At 33.0% G+C, this 19124-nt stretch overlaps 2 protein-coding genes across 2 annotated transcripts; one reads left to right on the top strand and one right to left on the bottom strand.

Moving 5' to 3' along the window:
* The first annotated feature begins 2454 nt into the window (after positions 1-2454).
* On the top strand, positions 2455-3995 carry LOC143533268 (25.3 kDa vesicle transport protein SEC22-1-like). Its single transcript, XM_077028106.1, has 5 exons — positions 2455-2589; positions 2770-2978; positions 3280-3440; positions 3529-3675; positions 3958-3995. Exons 2-5 carry the CDS (start codon positions 2791-2793, stop codon positions 3993-3995), a joined length of 534 nt encoding a protein of 177 aa, XP_076884221.1. The 5' UTR covers positions 2455-2589; positions 2770-2790.
* A 2680-nt stretch (positions 3996-6675) lies between these two features.
* On the bottom strand, positions 6676-8979 carry LOC143533305 (microtubule-associated protein 70-2-like). The gene is made up of 9 exons (XM_077028133.1): positions 8916-8979; positions 8665-8835; positions 8406-8576; positions 8178-8333; positions 7945-8091; positions 7791-7862; positions 7250-7720; positions 6989-7167; positions 6676-6894 (listed from the first exon to the last, which is right to left on the bottom strand). Exons 2-9 carry the CDS (start codon positions 8791-8793, stop codon positions 6873-6875), a joined length of 1347 nt encoding a protein of 448 aa, XP_076884248.1. The 5' UTR covers positions 8794-8835; positions 8916-8979; the 3' UTR covers positions 6676-6872.
* Positions 8980-19124: the final 10145 nt, after the last annotated feature.

Below are 19124 nucleotides of genomic sequence, written 5' to 3'. Positions count from 1 at the left end.
ATAATACTTTTTATCATTAACTTTTCTCTTTCCTTCACTCACAACCACTTTCAAAATATATTAAAAAATTATAGGGGATGAACAATAACTTTTCAAATATACAGAAAACTCACTATTTTTTCTAAAATATAAAAACTCTCTTCACTCACAACACCCTCAATCACTCTCTAAATTATACACCTCGCACAAAATAAGGGGTTGGATGAGAATGCTCTAAATATCTTTTTTTTAATCAGATATTAATTTTTACTATATCCGTATTTTATATGATTTTTATATCAAATATTTGATGAGATTAATTTTTAATATAATGAGACGCTATAACCCGTTTAAGGGCGGTGAGACACATACCCATAAATTCTGATCAAATGCTTGAGACACATTCATTTACAAATAAAACAATTTGGTTGTTTGAGAGAATGTATGGAGGTTTCGTTTATATATAATTAAGATATATATATATATATATATATATATATATATAGCAAGAGGATCAAGAGAAAACTCATCTTTAGAAAGAAAACTTAAAAACTTCTAAAGAATTATTTTTAATTAAAATAAAAAAATATTTTCAAATTTTGTTTTTGCCATTATTCTTATATCTTACCCTTTGCTCGAAAAAAATATAAAAAAATAAAAAAAACCCCTATAATGCACATACGTATTACTGTGCGATACCATTGTATTACACATGTGTATTACTATGTATTTTTGAGTTAAATAGTGTTTAATTGCATATATTAAATATTTGTGTATTGTATATGTTTAGTAGTGTTGTATTATATGAAAAAAAAATAATAAAATAAAAGTCGATGTGGTGCACATGTGCGTTAATTGTTGTATTACACATACTAATATGTATTTGATGTGTGTATTAGTCTTATATTGCATATATACAATAGTGTGTATCAAATATGTGCAATAGTGTTGTATTATATACAATACAAACACTTTTGCATATATGCAATGCACACTATTACACATGCGCACTACACCGACGAGGTTACCGACAAGGTTTTTTTTTTTTGAACCAACAACAACATATAAGAACAATGGAAAAATAGAGAAACTTCAAAAAAAATTTTAAAAAAAGTTAAAAATAGTTTTTTAGGAGCTTTTAGAAGTTTTTAAGTTTTCTCTTTAAGAGAAGTTTTCACTAGATCCCACCCTATATATATATATGTGTGCAAAAAATAGGTATTTTTATTGTTTAAACTCAATTACTTAACTCATTTAAGCTTATTTTTATAGAAAAGATAAAAATAAAAAACTGTACAACCCAAATCATAACCAACTAATTATATTTAAAAATTTAATAGTTTAAAAAAGGGGTCCAAACGAGCCGAGTTACTCGGGATCAGCTCGTTAAAACCTCGATCGAACCGAGCTTTATCAAGCCCAAGCCCTAGCTCAAGCCTAAAAGTAAGCTCGTTTAATAAATGAGCCCGAGTCTCATTGATTGAGCTCGACCTGGCTCGCGAGTCTAAAGAGCTTGTCATTTATATAAAATTTTAAAATATGTATTTAATAATTATTAATTAATATATATATATATATATAATATTATCAAAAATAAATAAAAAAACTAAAGAATATATATTGTTTTATATATAAAATTATAATAGAAAAAAATATATAGAAATAATTATAATTATATAAAAAATAATTAATAAATAGTAAACGAGCTAAGCCCGAGCCGAGCTAGAGCTTGAAAATCTACTCACGGGCCGAGCTCGAGCTTTGAAAATGGAGCTCGAAACGAGCTGAGCTCAAAACGAGTTGAGCTCGAGCTCTGTGTAAGTTAAAAAGCCTAGTAAATAATTAATAAATAGTAAACGAGCTGAGTCCGAGCCGAGATCAAGCTTAAAAATCTACTCACGAGCCGAGCTCGAGCTTTGAAAATAGAGCTCAAAACGAGTCGAGCTCAAGCTCTGCTTAAGTTAAACGAGCCGAGCTCAGGTTCGGCTCGGCTCGGCTCGTTTGCACTTAAACCCAACAAAAAAACCCTTTTATTTAAGGCCTAATTTTTTTTCACCTTCGGCCCAGGAAGTTTTAACTATTCTCGAAGACCGATAGTTATCCCTAGGAAGCATTGATGAAGAAGCGAAATACGAAGAAACTGGATTATCAAGAATAAATTACAGTGACATGCTCTTCAACCAATTTTTAAATTTTAAACTTAGGTATATAAATTGTATTGGTCTTTCAAGAAGCTATTCTGATGGTAAAGTGATATGCTCTTTAATTATTATGGGTTAAAATCCTGCAAAATACAAAATACACTAAGGGGGTATTTGGTAGAGGGAATTGAGGGGTGAGAAATGGAATTGGAAAGAATTCTCTTGTTTGTTTATGAAAGAAAGAGGTGAGAAATGGAAATAAACCATTTCCATTTCTCTGATTTCGTTTCTCTAAAAAAAGCGGAGAAATGGAAAGAATTCTCCCTGCTGTTCGATCTTTCTATTTGTATTTCTATTTCTATTTGGACTGCATCCCCAATTTTTCGATCACCAAAACCCTAATCGCAATTCAATTTGCCTTCTTCTGGATCCGTTTCGAATCCGTCGGATCCTATCACATACGCATGAGGTAATCTTCAATTTCTTATTATTTTCCAGATCAAATTGCAATTATGTTCACCTGAATCAAGTTAATTCTCGATCGATTATGCTCACCTGAATGAATTGTGAAATAGGATAGAAAATAATGTTCATCTTGTTGTATCGATCTGTTATAATATTATTGTTATGTGATTTATTATTATTACAGTGACAGCTTCTCGAACTAAAGATGGTGAAGCTGACAATGATTGCACGTGTCACTGATGGCCTTCCGTTAGCCGAAGGACTTGACGACGGTCGCGATTTGCAGGATGCAGAGTTCTACAAACAGCAAGTTAAAGCATTGTTTAAGAATCTTTCGAGGGGACAAAATGATGCATCCAGGATGTCCGTTGAAACCGGCCCTTATGTTTTCCAGTATCCTACATTTGCCCTAACTTGTTTAATATCATGATTGCGTGTTCATATTCGTTCGTTAAGCTATTATAGGATAAGCGAACGGTTCACGAACACCTAACCCGAACGGAATTTTTTGTTCGTTAAGAAATTGGATTTGTTTGTGAACGGTTCACAAACACAAACGAACAAACACAGACTGGCTACTCACGGTCTGGCTACCAAGTTTGTGCTAGTGTTTTTTTAGCATTCCTTTTCGTACGCTAATTTTCATATAAAATGCTAAATCATATGCATTAGGTTCCTTAACTTATGTAATTAGTTATATTATTGAAGGGCGTGTTTGTTATTTAACAATGTGTGATCGTGCTTATCCGAAGAAACTTGCTTTCCAATATCTTGAAGATCTTAAGAATGAATTCGAGCGTGGTTATGGAAATCAAATTGAAACTGCTGCAAGACCGTATGCTTTCATAAAATTTGGTAAGATATTACTTGTTTTTTGTTTCATTTTGCTTTTTTTGTTATTATGGTATTGTGCTTAATTGCTTCTTTTTAATTTGTTGAATAGATACATTTATACAGAGGACTAAGAAACTGTACCAGGACACAAGAACTCAGAGGAACATTTCTAAGTTGAATGATGAACTTTATGAGGTTCACCAAATTATGACTCGTAACGTACAAGAAGTTCTTGGCGTTGGTGAAAAATTGGACCGTAAGTTCGTTTCTTTATTTTTAATTAGTAGTAAAATAATCGTTAAACTAATATGTGTATAGTCAGATATTGCATGTTTTTGGGTTTGGAAGTAGTATAGCATAGTGAAATTAAGTGTGATGTTTAGTTTCTGATTATCTTATATGTTATAGTATTTTATCATAAAATGCCATTATAAAATTGGTCAAAATGTTGTTCTTTTATAATGTGACACCTTGTTTATAAAATAATTTTGAGGAAGTGGTTAATTAATTGAGATTGTTGAATTGTTAACTTATGCAGAGGTCAGTCAAATGTCAAGCCGCTTATTTGATTGGTAAAGATGTTGAGATTGTTGAATTGTTAACTTATGTATCACTACGAAAAAACGGTTCAAAGCAGCTCATTTGATTGGTAAAGATGTGGATCTAGGACGTTCTTTTCTTGCGTTGACAATAGAAGAGAAAATTGAGATGGTCGAGTTGTATACCGATGGTTCAATGGGATAGTTGTGTATGGTTGAAGTATGTTTTGTATGTGAATTGGTTTTAACTATGGTTGATGTTTTTTGCTTAAAAACTATGTTTTGTATGTGAATTGGTTTGATCAATGCATATTTTGGTTGGAATTTATGCATCTTTTTATATGTTTTTTATTTTTTAATAAATATTTGTTATGAAAAAAATACTTGTGCTAATGATAAAGTTGATATAATTCTCTGTTTATTTTCTATGTACCAAACAAGAGAAATGATTCTCAGCTATATTTCTCTACTGAAATCTCTGTACTACCAAACAGAACAGTCAATTCTCATTCTCCAGACCAATTCCCTTTCTCTGTAATTCCATTTCTCTATTCCATTTCTCTACAATTCCATTCTCTGTACCAAACACCCCGTAAGATGATTTATGATGTAGAGTCGTGTGAAATACACTAATGATGATTTCAGATGTAGAGTCGTGTGTGTTCGTAGGTAAAAAATATAGAAACCGTGTTGCTTTTATCAACACTTATTTTAATGATTCTAGAATGTGATCAGGGATAACCAATTAAGCATGTCTCGTTTGACTTTAGAGCACACAATAGTCAACAACGGGTTTCTTCAATCTTCACTTTTCTATTTCTTAACATTTATCGCAGAATTTAAAATTTCATGAAAATCAACCTTTTTTATATACCGTTATTATATATGCAACCAAAATAGATACATCGAACTAAAACCATAAAAACAAATGCTGGTAATATGCCCTATCTATGAACAATAAGGGTCTAGTCTAAAAATGATCTAGTGTTCAAATAATTTCACTACCAGTTCGGATGCTATTCGATAAGAATCAATTTGTTTCAGTATGATACCAGTGGACCGAAAGAGCACTCACTTTAACACTAACCATAAAAAACTTTCACACGAACCCGAGATAAATAACTCAAGATATTAAAATTATACAAACATAATAAAAAGTAAGAGAAAGTTAACGTACAAATGAAATTAGCTTGTTAATTGTGAGAATCAAGTAGAGTAATTAGTAATTATATACACAAGTAGAGTAATTATGCAATTATATTATTGAATAATTACATAATTACTATATGATGTAATTACATAATTACTCTATTTGTGTATGTAATTACTCTATTTGATTCTCATAATTAGCACGTTTATTTCATTTGTATTTGATTCAATCCTGAAAAGTATTATAATTGTTGGCCAAAAACAAAAGTATTATAACTATTACTCAAATAATATCAGCCCACGGGCAATTGAAAAACAAGTGAAGTTACAATCCTTAAACTTTTGCACTAATCTTTGACATATATATAAAATTTGACCCCTCAATTGTTTTACCAAATTTTGTTTATTAGATTTTGATCACAAAAATTTCACGTATATAATTTTTGGCCTCTCAACTTTAGCTTCACATAATTACTTTTTGGCCTCTCAACTTTGGTAATAAAATATTTGCTCTTTCGACTTGCATCTTTACTTTTAGCCCCTCGACTTTGTTAATAAAACTTTTCCATAATTTTTACCATAATGAATTGAACTGATACTATCTGACTTCCCACCGTGTACATGCTGCAACGCGCCATAGCTTTCGAACATAAAATGCATTTAACCTGCTCTGCCGCAGCGCGCGGGTAGAACTTGTTTTTAATTAAAAGTTAAAGTTCTCTAGGGTGATTGAACGTATTAGCGCCACCACTTAGTTTAGTTTAGGGTAATTAATGGTAAAACTAAGGTAACAGTACAGGATTGGCTTGGTAGGAAGTCATGCACATATAATTCGCTACACTTCATGCCTCTTACTAATTCCTATATCACCAGCCAAACACCTTTTGTCAAGTACATAAATTACAATCTTTCGGCTTTGTTGACTCAATTTGACATCAGCTTTGAAGGCACTATACGGCCTTAAGCAAACCGAGAGCTTGATTTACCTAGCTAACCACAACTCCAGGTTCATATGGGTTTTTACACCATGTTCATCCCAGAAAGCCGCCTACATAACCAGTTTGGAGTACTTTGGAACATCCTTAAACAGCTATCATTTAGATCGACGAACTAAAAATGGCACCACTTGAACTAAACCGGCGTTGGGCTTGAATTTATACTTTTTAAGAAAAACCTTTTTTTCTGATTCATTTCCTACTGTCAAATGGCAGCCGGCGGTATGGTTTCCCGAGGAAACGCCCAAGTCAAACCTTGAAGCCAAGATAGGCCCAGATAGAGACAACTTAGTTTGGCTAGAGTGAGGCGCAACAAGGCTCTCTAAATTTGAGAGTGCGGTAGCCTAACATATAAGAATGTCACCGTTCTAAAAAAATACAACAAAAAAACAAATAAATTAATTCCATATTTTATTAAAAATTACCGGAGTTTCAACACCAGTTCGACCCGTGTCGATGACAGTTATGAAAACACTGCCCCATAGAGCACAAGCAAATCAATACTAATTAATGTAAAAGCCTTGGTTCTCATAACACAATCACACTATGCACATCCTCAAATAAACTCATAAAAAATTTATAAAAAAAATATTAAAAAAAAAAGTTAGCTCAGCTTCGCACCCACCTGCTGATTTCTACACAAATAGTCACAAAATCATACCCACCCATCTACCCATGGGTATGCATGCATGCTAGTTACACCCTTATATAATCAAAGTAAAAACAACCTTAATAACCTTAACCTTTTATCCAACTCCTTCCTTTGTTATTCACTGTTTCGGGCCAACATTCCTGCATACGTCAACCAACACGGTCAACTTAATAAAACGCAGGAACGGGCCCGGCCCATTTTGAGTATATGTTCCTGGAACCCGATATAACATACCTGGCTGGAAGTGTGTTCACGTGACCCGTTGAGTTCCCAGCCCGTTTGGATCGATTGTCCTGCTCCTTATCGACCCGCATCGCAGCTACCTCTTTCTCCAAAATATTCTTTTCCCTTTTCATCTTTTTGGCCTCCACCTCCATTGCCTTTGTTAAAGTATCAACTTTCTTCGCTAACATCTAATTTTATAAAACCATATTAATATTACGATCCAAACAATGAATGATATTATTAAATACATAAACGAAAAAAGATATGAACCTCAATGGCATCATCCTTATCTTTAAGGCTCTGATCCTTTTCAAGACAAGATTTTCTCAAACTAATAACTTCCTTTTGCAGCAAATCATGCAACAAGCCCGGGACGGTATCTTCTGTCTCGGGTTTTTCATCTGGATTATTATTAGCTTCCCATGAACCGTCGCGGGCATCGTTATCCTTACTTCCATCACAAGACTGCTCGCCACTTGAAATAAGCTTTCCCCTGTCAAGCAATCGGGTCCCACCATCAAACGACTTTGACGTACCTTTAGCGTGCCTTAATATTGAACTTGAACCAGATGGAAGTGTTGATCTTATTTGAAAAGATGGTGATCTTTTTGGTAAAAATCCGTTTGAGGGTAATTTGGTAAAGTTGTCAGCTCCACCTATTGATTGTCGCCGTGAAGAAGAAGCAGTGTTTGGTGATCTTAATGTATCTTCTAGTACTTTGAGTCGAAGTTGATATTTTTCCTACGGTTTTACCAAAATTAATTAAAAATTGAAGTCATAAGAAAATAAATGAAAATCTTTGAAAATGTACTTTCAACTGTGCTTCAGATTTTGCAGCGCGATCGGCTATAGCTAGTTTGTCGCGCAATTGTTGCATCTCGCCCTATTAACACATGGGTCCAAGTCAATAACTAAATAACATATAAAAATACATAATGGAAATTAATAATATAAGTTCATGAAACCTGCAAGACCCTTCTTTCTTCAAGCCATTGCTTAACTGGCATCACCTTATCATTGCCATCTTTCCACTCGTTGGCAACAACTGTCGCCACTCTATTGGCTGTAACTTTTACACGAGCTAGCTCTCTGTCTAGCGTCTTTTTCTCTTCCTATTAATAAAAAAAACAGTTGATTTATTAGTTCAAACATGCATAAACTTTAAATAAATAATGAATGGAAATACATTATGTTTTACGTTAATTTCTTGAACTTTGCGTTGATAGTCCCTGACAGCATTAGCAGCCGCACCACCAGCGAGGACAGCCTCTTCTAGTTCGCGTACAGTTTGGGTAAGTTTTTCCACCTCAGCAACTTTTTGACGGTGCATTTTATCCAAAATTTTATTTTCCTCCTGCAAAAAGGGAAAAGGAAACATGAGTTCAAATTTCCAAAAACAAGAAATGATCATAATTCAATGTCTGACCTGGCAAATTTCTATCTGTTTTATCAACTCCTGATTCTTGTTCTGAAGATCATCCACCATGGATGCTTTGGCCAATGCCACCTGTACGGTTCTCTCGGCTTCAAGTAATGCAGCCTCTTTTGACTTGGTCAAACGGTCTAATGCTTTGTTGTCATCCTGCAGCTTCGCAATCTGAAATACAAAAACCGTGAGATTATAGTTTTGAGAATTTATCAGTTATCACCGTCTGCATTGACTAGTCAAAGGCTAGAAGTCAAACCTCTTGTCTTGCCAGCTTGAGCTCAGCTTCTAAAGGTGCAAGAATGGCTTCTATTGGAGGCATATCATCATCTTTCTGAGCTGCATGAACCCGTCTTAGAGTAGCTTCTGCTGCAAACTGAGCTGCCATTGATGCTTTCTTCTCGTCGTTTATTTTCTTGATTTCAAGATTCTAAATAGCCAAAAAAGTGTGTATAGTTATGATCAGTTTGTGTTATGTTCTGTCTCTAACGGGTCAAATTCAGTGAGTACCTTGCTTTCGAGAAGAGACTCAGTCAACTTTAACTTTTCATCCACTTTTGACAACTCTTCGGTTAGCTAAAAGGTGCAGTAATACAAAATAATAATTAATGTCAGTACTAATACAAAATACAAACTCAAGAAACCATATAACAGAACAAAAGTGCAATGGAAAAGCACCAATTAATAAAAACAATGAGATTACAGAGTAATATCTACATTATATAATAACTCAATGGGCAGTGAAAAAATAACATTTATAGTCATGGAGAAACACAAATTGGAAAGTATTCAAACATGCGTATATTGATATTTTGCATAAAAGTGAAAAAGACGACAATAGAAAATTTGGCCCTTTTAATTATACTTTACATTTTACAACAATGGCCCAACACCGATATAAAAGAAGAAAACAAACAAAGCAAGAAAAAGTAATCCAATATATCGTATCATCATGTATTATACAACTCTATTGGTTCCTTATCGTATTCATGTCAATTTCACAAACTAGAAAAAGGAAACGACTAGTGGATATGGCACGTGTGAAGAAGAAGATACTCGTATCCAAGAACCACCAAACTATAACATGAAAACAGCAAGACCATGTTCCATCTCTCAATCATGAAATGGACTAAGTACCAAATAGTAAGTAATACTCAAGACAATGACAATGCAGACCTTTTTCTCAATGGGCAATATGAAATATCAACATCAAAAAGACCATATTATCACATAAGCATTAGTTATATTCTTGATGGCTCTAATTATTGCAAATCATATCTAAAAAAATATTCTTAAATAAGAAACCGCATATCTTATACATAAAACCGAGAAGCAATAATCATCAACAATTCAAAACATGACACGAATGTCTGATACGCATTCAATCAAAGCAGCTAAGTTTAGAAAAAAAATCAAAAAAACAACTTAATTATTCCTAATAAGCACAACTTCATTAGTGAACAACTGAACATACAAAATAACAAAGGTTTAAAAAGTAGTGTAAGGATCAAATACAAACAGATACAAATAACTAGATTAATCATCTACAATTTTTGAACCGGAGTAATTATTATAACTTTGCTTCATTTTTTGTAGCGTAATTACTCTAGTTCAAAGCTGTAGAGTAACAATAATTACTCTAGTTATTTGTACGTTTAGTAGGTTTAATCCCGTTTTATTAGATCCCACCCCGTAAATAAACTCAACCTACTAAGCATACAAATTACTAAAGTAATTATTATTACTCTGCAGTTTCGAACTAAAGTAATTACGCTACAAAAAATGAAGTAAAGTAATAATAATTACTCTACTCCAAAAACCGTAAAAGCAATAATAAATCAATAATTACTTTAGTTATTTACACGCCCGTAACACTAAAAACCAATACCTCCTCAACCGCTTTAGTTTCGGACAAAAGTAATTACGCTACAAAAGGTAAAGTAATAATAATTACTCTAATCCAAAAACCGTAAAGCAATAATAAATTAATAATTACTCTAGTTATTTACACGCCAAAAAACCAATACCTCCTCAACCGCTTTTTCTCGCAGCCGTTCCGATAACCGGAGCGCCTTGATCTCCGCTTGCGATTCGCTCAATTCTCGATCCTTATCTACAAAACTCAAAACAAAACATTAATAAAAAAAACAAAACACAATATAATGAGATCATATTGCATTAATCACCTCTAACTTCATTCTCCAAGCGATTAAGCTCAACCTTAACCGGATCCGATCCATGGAGCAGATTAATAAGATCATCCGCCTCTAAGCTCGGCCTCACCGTAGCTCTCCTACGGCTCGCACCACTGGATCCTCTCGTTCCGGAACCGGTAAACGGCGTGGTGTCACGTGCATTGCCGCCGTTGTAGTCGTCGGGTAGTCGGATCAGGTCGTCGGTGAGATCGTCCATTGGATTGGATCTGAAGTAAGTTAAGTTAGTTAATTAATTGATTAATTAAGCATGAAGTGGTTATTGGTTTGGTTAGGGTTTGTTAGTTAGTTTGTTAAATCTGGAATTGAAGTAGAGTGTATAGGAATAGGAATAGGAATAGGAATAGGAATAGGAATGGAATCTAGTGTTTGTGTGTTGATGAGAGAGAAAGTGAAGAGAATGAGTTGAAGTAGTGGCTTCTATTTCAACAGGTAGTAATGTAATGAAGTTAAGATTTTTTTTTTTTAAGTGTTTTTGACTTTTTTTTGTTTTTTCTCTCTTTCAATGTAATTGTTAGTGTGTTTTCTTGTCTTGTTCCTCACTCTATATTGTAAAAGTAAAAAATTTTATTTTTTTAATAATATTTTGAAGCTTGGGTTGGTGACTCACTCGATAAAAGTTCGAATAAATAAGTTAAAGAAACTTGATTTAAAACAATCTGAGTTATGAGCTGAGTTGACACATTTTTGCAATCGAGTCAAACTCGTCCCAAGCTCAGCTTGAGTCATGGCTCGGCTCGTTGGCTCGATCTTAGGCTCGTTTAACTTCAAAATTGAGATAGAGCCTAGCTGAGTTGCCTCGTTTAATTTCAACATCGAGCTCGAATCCGCCCTGGCTTGACTCGGGCTCGACTTGTGAACGCCTCTTAAAACGGGATATCAACTGTACATATTGATTTTTAAGACTGGATGTTAATTGTTCATATTGATTTTTAAGACTAGATATTAACTGGTCATACTGATTTTGATACTTTAGGCCGGAGTCATTTAGAGACACCAATTGTTTTTTGAACGGCTAGCGAATCCTTCAAATAAGCTACTGGCTAAATTCATACATCGGGATACACTCGCCTTCCGATTCAGGAAAAACCCTCATCTAAGGTCAACGCCTATAAACACACGCCCAAAGACACGACGGCGCGGTGGGATAAAACTCGTTCAGTTTAAGGATCCAACTAGTGAATATCATCTACTCGACCAGTCTTCCATCATCACCTGGTACCGCTGAAACTAAATTATGGGGGCAAGAATTAAACGTGGGTCACATTAAACACTAGAAACACAATCAAGGAGAAAACCATTTTTAAATCTTTAATTTTGTTTTTGTTTTTTTTGTTTTTCCTTCTTCTTTCTTTTTATTTATTTATTTATGATTAATTTAAGGGTTTTTTCCCTTTTTTCCTTTGAATATGTAATCTTTTGGTTTTTTGTGCTCTACTTTGTAATCATTATTAGATATACTTAACGATATTAGTTTTTTTTTTAATATTACGTTTAGTTAATGAACCGAGTTTTTAATACCAACTACTGGTAATATCAATTTACTTTTTATATGTTGCTGGATGAAAAACTTAGTGTATTTTATGTTTGGTCATCATTAAAGGGTGATGTTGTGTAAGTTACATTGGTTGAAAGGTTTATGTAGAGGTTTGCAAAAATGTCTTTCGTCATATAAAGTTATGAACATAGTAAAAATAACTAGCACCATGAAGTTTAATATATGTATGTTTTTTTTTTATCGTACGCTCGATTGTCTTGTTATTTGTTTATCTTGTGTAATCTAGTAAGCATCTTAATTAGTGATAGTGTTAGAGACGTAGCAGTGGTCGTGAAGCATCGATGATATTAGACGGAACGACATGTGGCCGAGATATAATAACGTGATTAATATATAAGAGGATGGGATAGAAGATAAGGATTCATAAATTAAAATGAATTGTTATTAAAATTGGCTTGATGTTTATAATATGTGTTAGTTCATACGATTAAAAACCGAAATGTCTTATTGTCTTGATTTCCATATTAGCATATAATATGCATGTATGTCTTTATGTGCATTCAATCATTTTGTGAATAAGAAAGTAGTAATTGTGTAGTTGAAGGGAAGTATCATACAAACAAAAGTGAGAGATGGGAAAAAGAGTGAAAATGAAAAGCAAAGGCTGCAGGCTTCACCTCCTGGCAACATTGCTATCCCTTTTAAGAATCAACATCCATATCACAAGTTGCTACCAATCATTTATATTTTGTTTTTTTTATTAAAAAATACGGATCTATTTATTATAAATATAAAATTAAAGATGTAAAATTTATTTTAAGGAACAAAAGAAAATTTCGAAGGAAAAGAGGTTAGGATTGATCCGATTCTAGGGGAGATTAAATTGTTAGGTTTTTTATGGTATAATTATAGATCTAAAAAATACCCGATCGATTAGGTAAATTGGTGTAATTTCAGATTCATGTAATAGTGTTGTGTGAGGTGTTTGGCTCTCCTCCGGCTTGTGGAGGGAGCTTATTTCGGCCTTTTCGATGGTTATTTATAAAAGTATACGTTTTGAAAAAATAAATAGATGTAAAATTTAATAATAAGTTTGATCATAAAGTCCTTGATCTTTTCTATATTGTTTATATTTACATTATTGCATATCACAATTTCCTACCATTGTAGATTTGTAGTGATAAGATATAGTACAAATCATGTTTTTAACAGTGTTTGGAACTATCCTAAATACCCGAGCGAGCCTTTTTGAGACAGGATGTCAACCGTCTATATTGATTTTGACACGTTAGACCTCATGACTCATCTAGAAACACCATCAAGAAGGAAACCCACCACTATGAGAAAACGCCCTTGAATCAGGTTTCGAATTACCATGAGATTTCAAGCCTCAAATCACCTTCATGCCAGAGTACAAATCATGCACGAGCTACACAAGTGCATAAGAAGAATCACAACTTTCTCATCTATAAATTCAGTCTTTGATGGTCACATAACTACATTGTATTAATGTATTTTAAGTACACCTCTTAAATAGATTTAACCTAAATAGTACACTCTATATTACACTCCAGCATATGGATAGCTTTCCTAACACTAAACGATGAAGATATATGGTCCTAGTCAACTCCATATCGGACCCTATTTGATATTATAAGCTATGTCCAAAATCGACCCATTGTATGCCCGACTACATGGTAGGGTGAGTGTGTCAGTCACATGATCAATTGATATACTTTACCATCACTTCAATAATATATTAGTCGATTACAGCCACAATTTAATAGCTACACTTTATAATTAGGCTCACATAACGGCCACTTATTCCACGTTTCTTACAAACATGAATCATTAACTATTTGGCCCTTTATATGTATATATGAACATATGCCTATACCTTTTGACTAGAGATGTCAATTACATGGTATTGATAATCCCAATCACATGCCCGTTGATAAATATTGACCGATATCAGTCTAGCATCATTCCTTAATTACCTGTGGGGGTACCGATCATACATATATATTACCTTATTTTGCATTCTGTTTCGATGTAATCCAATAAACAATCTATTAATTACAATTTACATTTTCATACAACTATAACAAATTCAGGATATGGTAAATCACAGATCGTAAATACACCTAATATTATACCTGTATCTAAATCTGCGTAATTTTTTTCTGCTAATCCTATACGACTATACCCTGCCCCCATTCCCTAGAGTACTCGTGCTACATATTCCAGGTTTTGAGTTTTCGCATCCGATTCTCATTTTTCACTTTTTTGTCATCCTTGAATTTGACTCTTAAAATTTGTTAAAGTTAAATTACCTTGGATATAACTTATTACACAATCTATATATCAAAAAGCACTTTATTCTTAGGGGGTGTCTAGGATTGCTTATTTTATCTTCTTATGACTTATAGTTTGTAAGTTTGAGTGTATAAGTTATAACTTACAACTTAACTTTATAACTTATAACTTATGACTTATATAAGTTATAAGAAGCCTAAATACCGAATCCCAAGCACCCCCTAATGTATGGACGATGGTCTAGGGATACAAGTCTTGGACAAAAGCATGGTAGTATTAATTAATATAACATTAATAATATGAATTAGGAGAAAGTGACAAAAAGGCCAAAGACCAAACTCATATAATTATGGTTAAAAAGTGGGATTTGATATGAGAAAGTGCGGTTGTTCCCTAACTAACAAATTAGACTTTAATTTCATAAAAGGGACGGTCAAACAAAACTTAGTGTTGGATTAAGAGGAATCACATGTTCCAAATCATAAACACATGATGATAAAGACCCTAATTCAGGCTTTGCTTGTTCATGCCCTACCACAATTATGTTGACCTTTTACCTAATCCCTTAACACATATCCAAATATATATTTTTTAAATAGTAATGTTAATAATGTTTAAACTTTAATTAACACGTCAATCACGATATGTAATGAAATGTAATGTTTTTTTTTACCAGCAACTTTAATTAAAAAACACTTTTACCGCTTAGAAAAGCCTAACCATAAGGGAAAAAAAAACCAAGGTCACATACTAAGTAGCGGGTTTCTTAACCACACTACCCAATTCAAATTAAAATTACAATTACGAGAAGAAAGTCATAAATAAGAAACCGAAACAACATAATCGAAAAGAAAATCTTTCTTATTAAGTTTCTTTCGAGTATTCCAAATAAGCCACGAAGCAGTGAAAATAATCACCTCAACCACATCATTTTTCTTCTTCATCCATCAAAACGAATCCAACCAATTAATAAAGGTTTTCTTCTTCATCCATATAAATGCAATGTTTTAAAAACCGGTTTTGCACTCATACAGGATTAAACTAAAAAATGGTACAACCGGTTGAACTACGTTGAATAGTTTACCTTATAATTTTTTTAAATGCAACTTGAACTCAAAGAATCACCAAAATTATAATTCCATAATAAATGCAAAAATCTCTTGAGCTGCAAAATTTCTAAAATTTCTTGGGCTTAAAACTGGTTTGCCGGTTTAAGCTGGTATTTTATAAGAAAAAGCGCCGATTCGATGTTCTATCAAATGGACCAAAAATACCGACTTGATATGTAAAACAAGGGTGTTACCAGTTCAACCGGCCGGTACGAACCGGTTTTTAAAACACTAGTGAGATATATTTATAGAATCAACCATTAATAAAAGAAAAAATACATGACTATCCTCTTTGTGTGCTCATATTGCAATTTTGATCCTTAAGTCTCATTAGTTACAACCGTAGTTAGTGAAAATGCAACAAAACAACGCCTTTTATTAAGGACGTCTTTATTTAAGTGTGTATGAATGTATGAAATAGTTTATCGAACATTCTTCATCTAGTGTCTTTGCCGGTTAGTGTGGACAAGGGGATTTGGTTCTTGGGAGATGAAGATGACTTCTCGGCTAAAAGTGTGCGGGCCCTCATTGATCATTCTACTCATTGCCTCGGTTGGTATAAATTCATTCTACAAAAGGTAAACTTTTTCTCATGATGTATGTTGTCGAACAAGATCCCAACTTGGTGTAATTGGTGTGGTTCGTTGGTGTTGAAATAGGTTAAACAACTTGTGGTCTTGTATCCACGCTGTAATGACGGTGACTTGGGGGGGCCATGTGGCAGTATAGAAATAATTGTAATTGTATCTTTCAACGGAATAGTTTATTAGGTTTCTTCATAAAATTCAGCGGTTCTAAAAAATATAAATATTTTTTTAATTTACTTTACTGATGATTATTAATATTAATGATTTTACACAAATTTTATTAATTTCAGTCGGTTACCTAATGCAATTATTGGATCCAGACACAAAACCGAGTATTCGTGCACCATGGAAAATCTCTATATAATATTATAGTATACATTTTTGGGCTGATGGTAAAGAATTCTTTCAAATAGAAATTATTAATTAACCCAGAAATAATTCATATCCATTAAAATAATCTCAATACCTTTTTTTCTTTTACATGTTCTCCGGCCTTTCTTTATTGAATAAAATCTTAAAATGAAATTACTTTTTGTTAATAATAAATATATGTAATGTTTTATATTTTAGATAACATAGAAGATTTAAACTTTGATTTTTGAGAGATCAAATATTTTGGTTTACAAAGATAGTGGAGTTGGGATGTTCAATTCATAACCAAGTGTAAGTTAAAAACGGTGAATATCATGTAATTATGTATCACACAATATATTAAATCAATAAATACGAATGTATTTACGGTGCTTATAGCTCTCCTTATAAAATTAATCATGTATTTAGCGATCATTCGGTATCTCACTAGGAGGCAAATAGGATATTTTAAGAAAAATGTGCATGATATGATTAGTTGACAACTCGTGATTAAGTAGTCTCCTATGTTATCATCATATATAATCATGGCACTAACTTTTATCAATATATCATTAATTTACTATACACTTTATAGTTACGGATGTAACAATAAAAAGACTAAAATAGGTACATAATTGTATAAATTTCCATAGGTCATCACCAAAAGAGGCATATAATTGAACATATGTCAAGAATAACCTATGGTTAAAAGACAGAAATTGATTTGTAAAGCACTAAACCATCATGTAAATTGTAAAGCATACATTAGGAAGGGTGAGGCTTTTCTTTTCTTTTTCATTCTTCTTTTTTTTTTTTTTTAATAAAGGCCAACAACTTTGTATTCCAATATTTCTTAACATATCGATTGCTTTTAATAATTTAACAAACCAACTACCATGCAAATTTTCTTCAGACTTAATACTCCCAATCCTTCATATTAGGTAGAGTGTAGTGGGCGACATGTTGGGCGATTTCCGGGCGACATAGGGTGAGAACCTCCCCCCCCGGACACGCATGATAAGAGGGGGCGAGGGCGGCATGTATTTGTCGCCTTGGGGTGTTATTTGGTTTAATATATTATATTAGTATGTGTGTGTAATATATATATGTGTGTGTGTGATGGGGCTACAAAACCATTACACCACTAAAACGTAAATCGCTTATTTGCTGACGTGACGCCACGTGTCGAAAATTGTAGCTCTCTACACACAACCTTACCATGATAACCATTAAACTGATTTGACAAATAACCCTTCATATACTTAAAAAATAATTTTGTTGTGTAAATGATAAGATTGTAAATGAAAGATTTGAATTGTAACTTCTAGGGACAATTTAATTTTAATTTTATGAAACATAAAATTAAGAAAATGATAGAAAACCAATACAATCTTTACTTGGCCACAATTAGACTATGATCTATTTGCAGTAGCATGCTAGGATTTCTTGGTCAACATACTGTTGACTAAAAAAGTCAACAAAGAAATTTCACTATCAGTTGATCTCCTGGAACTCCATCACCTACAATAGTCAATCACAAACATTAGCTAGCAGATTTTGATGCTTATAATAGTATCATAGTTGACGGTTTTAGAAAACCAAAAGAAAGTTAAAGTCAAATGAGAATGAAAGATTAACCATTTGACCAAAAAAGTCAAAATGTGTTTAACAAGCTATAAACAAAAGATGAACAAAGAAGTTTTACCCCTAAACAAATTGGGCATTGTCCGCTTCTCTCTTGCCAATCGTAAATGCAACCAAGATGATAACAATGCAAGCATTTAGTTGTAATCATCGGGTTTTCATCGGTATAATCTGCAACACAATTCGTTGTAATGTACAAATAGATAATTAGATAAGTCCCATACGGAAATTCCATAAATTTGTCATGTTAAAATTTTTGGGTTTTAGGTATACGTAAAACCAAAACCAAAACCAAACCAAACCAAAAGTAATAAAAAGCCACCATAATTAATGTTTTCTTGATGGGAATTCAAATAATATAATGAAAATTAATTTACCTTCAAGACATATAGGGCATTCTTCATCTCTAGATAAAATACAATCATCTTTTTTCATAGATTCACAAGTGATCAACTTGTCACTTTTAATAACGAGCTCGGGCTTGGGCTTAGGCTCAGGCCCACTTTTAATAACGGGCTCGGGCTCAGGCTCACTTTTAATAACGAGCTCAGGCTCAGGCTTTGGCTCAGGCGGTTTTTGTGAATGATTCACAAGACCTATCTCTTGGCTTATTTTACTTGCCCCACTTCCAAGACAATTAACACCCTAAAAAAAATAACAACAAAGAGTTACAACTTAACAAGTTAGTCAACCAGACTAGTTTAACTTTGACTTTTGACAAGTCAAACAAATCAATAGTGGCAACAGCACGTACCCCATTTATGACGTCATCACTATGGTTAGAAACATCAACAACTGTTGATAAACGAAAACAAGAAAACAATTCTGAAGAATATGATGATTTAAAGAAACACAAAATTAAACAAAGAAATCGATTAAAAACTAAATACCTTCATGCAGGTGATATTTTGGAGACGAAAGCATAATTTATACGATAAATTTGGGATTGAGGGAATTAATAACAAGATTACAACTCTATATTTAAATTTGATATTTCCTGG

The sequence above is a fragment of the Bidens hawaiensis genome, unplaced genomic scaffold (assembly GCF_021521415.1).
Source record: "Bidens hawaiensis isolate Kalapana, Puna unplaced genomic scaffold, B.hawaiensis_p1.1 tig00009659_1, whole genome shotgun sequence".
NCBI classification, from domain to species: Eukaryota; Viridiplantae; Streptophyta; class Magnoliopsida; order Asterales; family Asteraceae; genus Bidens; species Bidens hawaiensis.
This window is presented reverse-complemented; position numbering and strand designations above follow the sequence as displayed.

Coding starts and splice junctions, on each gene's coding strand:
- LOC143533268 (XM_077028106.1), top strand. CDS start 2,791: ATGGTGAAGCTGACAATGATTGCACGTGTCACTGATGGCCTTCCGTTA. Junction 2,979..3,279: donor ACCGGCCCTTATGTTTTCCA/GTATCCTACATT, acceptor TTATGTAATTAG/TTATATTATTGAAGGGCGTG. Junction 3,676..3,957: donor CGTTGGTGAAAAATTGGACC/GTAAGTTCGTTT, acceptor TAACTTATGCAG/AGGTCAGTCAAATGTCAAGC.
- LOC143533305 (XM_077028133.1), bottom strand. CDS start 8,793: ATGGCAGCTCAGTTTGCAGCAGAAGCTACTCTAAGACGGGTTCATGCA. Junction 7,168..7,249: donor ATAAGGATGATGCCATTGAG/GTTCATATCTTT, acceptor TTATAAAATTAG/ATGTTAGCGAAGAAAGTTGA. Junction 6,895..6,988: donor GTGAACACACTTCCAGCCAG/GTATGTTATATC, acceptor TGACGTATGCAG/GAATGTTGGCCCGAAACAGT.